This window comes from Nanorana parkeri, unplaced genomic scaffold (assembly GCF_000935625.1).
Source record: "Nanorana parkeri isolate BGI_ZX_2015 unplaced genomic scaffold, ASM93562v1 scaffold489, whole genome shotgun sequence".
Lineage (NCBI taxonomy): Eukaryota > Metazoa > Chordata > Amphibia > Anura > Dicroglossidae > Nanorana > Nanorana parkeri.
The window spans coordinates 595,699-601,992 of record NW_017306757.1 but is presented as its reverse complement, the minus strand read 5'-3'; the positions used below and the strand labels follow the sequence as shown (position 1 = coordinate 601,992).

The following is a 6,294-nucleotide window of genomic DNA, read 5'->3' as shown; positions in this document are numbered from 1 at the left end:
AAATGCCATTCAGGTCTGGGAGCCTCAGCTTTAGTAATATAATATGGCTCCCAGACCCGAATGGCATTTGGGAGCTCCAGAATGGAATTCAGAAATTCGGAACCCGAATGCCATTTGGGTCCAGGAGACATATACATATATTACTAAAGCTGAGGTTCCCAGACCCAAAGGGCATTCGGAAGCTCCCGAATGCAATTCGGAAATTTGGATCCTGAATGTCATTCGGGTCTAGGAGATTCATCTTTGGTATTAATATCTGTATATGGTTTTCTGTTTCACTCGCAACGAATATTCATCAACTCATCCGAAACTAACGAAGTGAATTGAATTTCGGATCCGAATCCCAAATTCCAAAATAACTAAATATCCGAAGCAAACCAAATTTTTCCGCAGCTTACATGTCTAGTAGCTACCTCTTCAGTTCTAATGTTACAGAACGAGTCCAGTTAAATGTGACCGACTACTACTAGGTATATCATGACCTGAAGATGTTTAGTATGTTATCCAATCCACTTCTTCAGTTCTAATGTTACAGAACAAGTCCAATTAAATGTGACCCACTGCTACTAGCTCTACCATGACCTGAAGATGTTTAGTGTGCTATCCAATCCACTTCTTCAGTTCTAACATTACAGAACAAGTCGAGTTGAATGTGACTAACTACTACTACCTTTGTTCCGGTTGATTTGAGATCTATAATGTCATTACATGTGTGCAGTAATATAGCTCCCCTCCCACACTGGAAAAAAAGGGCAGGGAGCTAGGAAATACCTGGCCGTGGACAGAATTGGACTTGTAAAAGTATTTTCTACGTGTCACTCTTGTCCTGATATCACTGAAGGTGTTCTGCCTGCCAAGTCCATGCAATATAAAGTTCCCCGGAATACCTCACTTTGCTGGAACTTGTCCCCCTCTCTGCAGTGCTCTATCATAGAGGATGGTGACGGCAAGTGTCACTTGTAATTAAGCACCAGCATCTCTGGGCTGGCATTTAGAGGGTTAACCCCCTTTCACTTCTTCCTTTGTCAGTGTCTTTTCTGCTACTTCCACCCTGCCTATAAGTCCTTTTCTTTCTGCGAATTTGAGAAACTTGCTGAACTGCCCTCCCCCCCTCAGGTCATCTCATTCTACAGGAAAAAGAAACAAGCTTGAATCTAACAGGAAGCTCTCTCTCTATTTCACACTACCGGTTTGTGAATTTTTCTAGCATATTGTCTCTCTCCAGCTCTAGTCCTGATCTGCAGGAGGAAGGATGTGGGAGGCCATCCCAGCTCCCCACATCTCTGGCCGGCTCTTAGGAGCTCGACTGCTCAGTAGATGGTAATGACACAAAGGTCCTAGGATGGGCTGCTGCAGCGTGACAGCCAGGGGTTCCAACACCAGCAATGATGGCCATGAAGAGGTTAAACTGCTGCAGAGACACAACCGGTAAGTGTCAGTTATCATCATGAAAGTGCCATTTATTTTTTGCATGCCTTTTTGTCTTTTGCTGTTGCTTAATAAAACATTAGTACTCCATTTGCCTATTAGTTTGATCACCTTGTGCGGGATTAAAAGCCGGATCAAAGACTAAAAGAGAACGCAACATATTCTTTAAAGGGAAACTTGTGCAGAGACAAATATGTAGACTGCCACTGCTGATCTCTTTCTGAAAGTGATAGCTGTCTGTCTGATTCTGGTTTCAATACTTTTCAAGTCACTGATCAAGAGCAAGCATACAGCAAGTGAAGTCAAAACTTTAATTCTGCATTTGTAACTCTTCCAGGACAGTTGCAAAGTATAGTGCCTATTATTTTCAGCAGGAGGCTAGCAATGGCAACACTTGTTCCTCACTACAGTTTCCCTTTAAATCTCTTTGAATATATGTTATCAAAAATGATCCTCCGATTGCAGGGGATACCTGTAATTTGATTTTAAGCTCTGTGAAGAGGGCTTTGAAAAGCAGCGAGCCAATCACTTTTACAGAAAGTGTGATTTATAAGGTCACGTTGTAAACAGAGATGGTACAGAATGTTTGCTGTTGTCATTTGAACTTTTTGGTAGTTTTGGAAAATCAACGCTATCTGCCAATTAAATGACATGACTATTTATAATAAAATATTGTTTTCATTTTGTTGTACAGGTTGTTTAGGACTATATTAGAGGATATCTTTATTTATACTTACATTATATAAATCCTTGGTGCCCAACGTGTGGCCCGGGGCTACATGTGGCCTTTTGGTGCTTTATGTGCGGCCCTGGGAGTGGACCCTAGGTCATGGGAGCATTGATATGTACTAGTCACATTTAACATGTCCCCAGCCTCTCATTGTCTTCTGCAGCATATCTCCAGTCTACAACCCCAAATGTATCATGTCCACAATCTCCAATCATTATTTCCTCAGTATATCATCACACCCTCTTTCACAGCCCTCTCTTCACATACACTGCACATTATGCACACTGATATATATATATATACACTGAGTGGCCAGATTATTATGACCACCCCATCAGTACTTCGTTGGGCCACGAGATGACTTCGTTGGGCCGCCTCGTGACTCCACGAGATGTTGAAAGGTGATGCGAGGAATCTGACACTGCACTGTTGCCCTTCTGTTGTCTTGTACCAGTCTTGCCACTCTCCGTTCTGCCCTAACATTGACTAGTCGCTGACGGCCACAATTCGCACGTTCAGACCCAGATTTTCGGCTGACAGTCCAGTCTTTAAACACTTTAACAACAGCTGCTCTTGAACATTTAACGAATTCTGCTGTTTTGCTGATACTCGCTCCATGGCTTGAAGCGCCAACAATCATCCCACGTTCAAAGGCTGTTAAATCGCGTTGTTTCCCCGTATCTTCAGAAAAAAATCACTTCTACTGTCGTGGTAAACAACCTGCTTCCCTATTTATAATGGGCTGGCCCTCTAGCAACTTCAGAGCGAAATTATAGCTAATTATAGCTAATTTGCCTACAAACGTCAGGTGGTCATAATAATCTGGCCACTCCGTGTATATATGTAGCGATTGTATGTTATAATACATTTTTGTAGAAATTGAATTTACCTTTCGCCATCCTGACTTGCTTGTGATCTGTCTACATAGAGGTTGGGCCATTATCACTGTATCACTGGTTAGGGAAGGTCTTGGCTTGGGTCAGATTAACTACAGACTGACGAGACCTTTCATAGCTCTCATGCTCTACTCACCTCATAATAACTTTGTTGGGTCTTTTAGGGCTTATGTACAACAGCCCGGATTACAAGCTTCAATTATAAATGAAAACCTGAACAAGAAATTTGGGCTTAACAAACACTTTAACAATTTTAGCCGCATGCCACGGAGTCATGAGTGGACACATAGGTTTTATTTACAAAAGCTCCGGGAGGCACTAGCTCCCCTAGATGGTAGACATGTGTGATTCTTTGTGTTCTGAATCAATATTCGTACGAATTTTCCGAAATTCGGACACATCCGAATTTCAGCATCCCAATGCATCCGAATGCGTCCGAATCTGAATTTCCGTTTCTGAATTTCGGATCCCTAAATTGAATCGGACATGTGACTTTTCTGGCCCATCAGATGTGTTTCTCGGTTTAATGCATCCGAATGGGCCTGAACACGAATTTTCAAATAGCATTCGGTAGCTCCCAAATGCCATTTGGGTCTGGGAGCCTCAGGTTTGGTTTTATGTATATATGGATCACAATGTTGCCGCTACGAATATTCATTTGTATTATAGAGTATTACTTATATATACATAATACTAAAACTGATGCGTCAAGACCCGAATGGAGTCTGAATTTCCGAATAGCATTCAAAAGCCCCCAAATGCCATTCGGGTCTGGAAGCCTCAGCTTTAATATGGCTCCCAGAACCGTATTGCTTTCTGGAGCTCCCGAATGGTATTTGGAAATTCGGACTCCCGGATGCCATTCGGGTCTAGGAGCTTCAGCTTCAGTATTAATATCTGTATATGGTTTTCTGGGGTATTCGCACCAAATATTCAAAAAATCATCGAAACTAACAAAAATTCCGAATCCGAAACTCCAAACAAATTGATTTTCGGATTCCAAATAACGAAATGTCCCAACCGAACGGAACCACATTTTTCCGCAGCTTACATGTCTACTATATGGTGCTGATGAGTATAATTGGTCACCATGAGAAATATAGAATGGTCACGAGGACAAATATACAATGCTCACCAGGAGAAATATAGAATGGTCACCAGGACAAATATACAATGCTCACCAGGAGAAATATAGAATGGTCACCAGGACAAATATACAATGCTCACCAGGAGAAATATAGAATGGTCACCAGGACAAATATACAATGTACACCAGGAGAAATATAGAATGGCCACCACGAGAAATATACAGTACAATGGCCACCAGTACAAATATACAGTGGTCAGCAGGAGAAATATACAATGGCCACCAGTACAAATATATAGTGGTCAGCAGGAGAAATATAGAATGGTCACCAGGACAAATATACAGTGGCGACCCGGACAAATATACAATGGTCACAAAGACAAATGTAGCGTTAATCCCCCCAGCAGGGGCACAGCAATAACAATAACACTCCACACTCCATGCAAAATTCAAAAGAAAAGGTTCATTTTTAGGTACACATTGGCACTGTATACTGTCCTGACAGCTACACATTAGATGAACATTGCTGGTATGCCTTTACAGGTACTGTCAAGCTTGACATTTCTCTCCCGCAGATTAACAGCTTTTTAGGTTTTGTCAATTCACCACAATGACACAAGTAACAGATACTCTGTAACCACATATTAGAAAGACAGATTATATGAAGACGTGGCACTTCCTTGTTTCTCTTTGTCATTTGCATGTCACATGCCACTTCTCTACATTAGCAAATGATATAAAGTCTATGGATAGCAAAGATACTGTTGCTAATATTTTGTACTTATTGAAGTTTCATGTGTACAGATGATGAGAGAAATGTTAAAGGGAATTTGAATTGGTTGAAGAATATTGGTCTCTTGTCTCATTTTAGCAATGTTTCATGTTGAAAACACTAAACTATTTACTACAGCACCATAACATGGCATGGCCTTTATATAAATAGGAAATGATACATTATGAGGTCAAATGACATTGGATAATGCAACTACTGACATAGTTATCTCAATGCAAGTCCAAACTGATTTTATATTATGTAGAGGAGCTGGCCTGGCACGTTCTTCACTTGCAGGCCTCACCAGGAGTCCACTGGTGAAATATCACCAGCAGAATTTTCCTGTATTCTTACTTGAATATCGGTATGCTTTGTGTATTTGGCTCTCTGTAGGATCTTCCTGTCATAAAGACCAGTCACTGCTGCTCTCTCTCCTTGTGCAGGGTGATTGGTCTTGTCTCCGCCCCCTCCTGTAGTTTTCTGCAGGTGTTCTATCAAACTTTGTGACTGACTTAGAATGTGTGACCAGTGATGTGGTCACACATGTTAACCTAATCCCGCCTAGTTTTTCAGCGGTGGAATATGTGACCGGCAAAAGGTGAAGAATTCCAACACTTTGTCAGCTGTTCCAGGGCAGATCGGCATTGCATATGGTATGTGCAGGAAAACCAATCTGTCCTGGTCACATTTTCCACCGCCGAAAAACGGTCCGATTACGTTAAAATGTGTGACCGGTCACACATTCCAACCCAGTCACTAACTTTGATAGAACACACACTACAATCTGTAGTGGGTGGGGCTTTCTGGGTCCCCCCCACAACTCTGCTCTCTGCATAGGTTATGTAGAGCCTAGTGATGATATCACTGCTACTATTATTTGCACATGCATTTGGCGTACGCTGAGTGAATTTCTATCATTTGTCGCTATTGATGAGTATATTTAAATTGCATTTTTGTTCATTTTGTGTAAACAACAGAAAAATTACTGCACAAATGCAGGTACAGCTGTTCAGAATTTGTGCCTGCATTTGTGCGGTATTTTTCCTTTCGCTTGCTGAGTTGGAGTGTGAGCGAGCTCTTTTAGCTGCACCTGGGTGGCTCTCATGTAGCTGGAACTCTGAATGAGAATTAGAGCGGTGATATCTTTTCTTTTAAACTGTTTAAGTGCATTTTGTATGACACATTTGACCTGGTATCATCCTTTTGCAGTCAGAGCTGAAGTATGAGAGGAAGAAGCAGCACAAGGAGTAAATCAGTTAATGTGCTGACTAGAAGCATGATGATAGGAGGAGAGAGCGGAGTTACAGATGAGTTCATCACTGTGCTGCTTCTCCTTTTATTGTCCTGTCACAGACTGGGGATGGGTCCGAGTAGGGGTGTC

General features: G+C 41.7%; 1 protein-coding gene across 1 annotated transcript in view; it reads left to right on the top strand.

Moving 5' to 3' along the window:
• Nucleotides 1-788: 788 nt before the first annotated feature.
• The window catches only part of LOC108790632 (pleckstrin homology domain-containing family N member 1-like), a 45,112-nt gene continuing 39,606 nt past the window's right edge, over nt 789-6,294 (top strand). Inside the window, exon 1 of the mRNA XM_018560939.1 lies at nt 789-1,428. Coding sequence (XP_018416441.1) covers nt 1,343-1,428 — 86 coding nt within the window. The 5' untranslated portion in view covers nt 789-1,342. The remainder of the gene's footprint in view (nt 1,429-6,294) is intronic.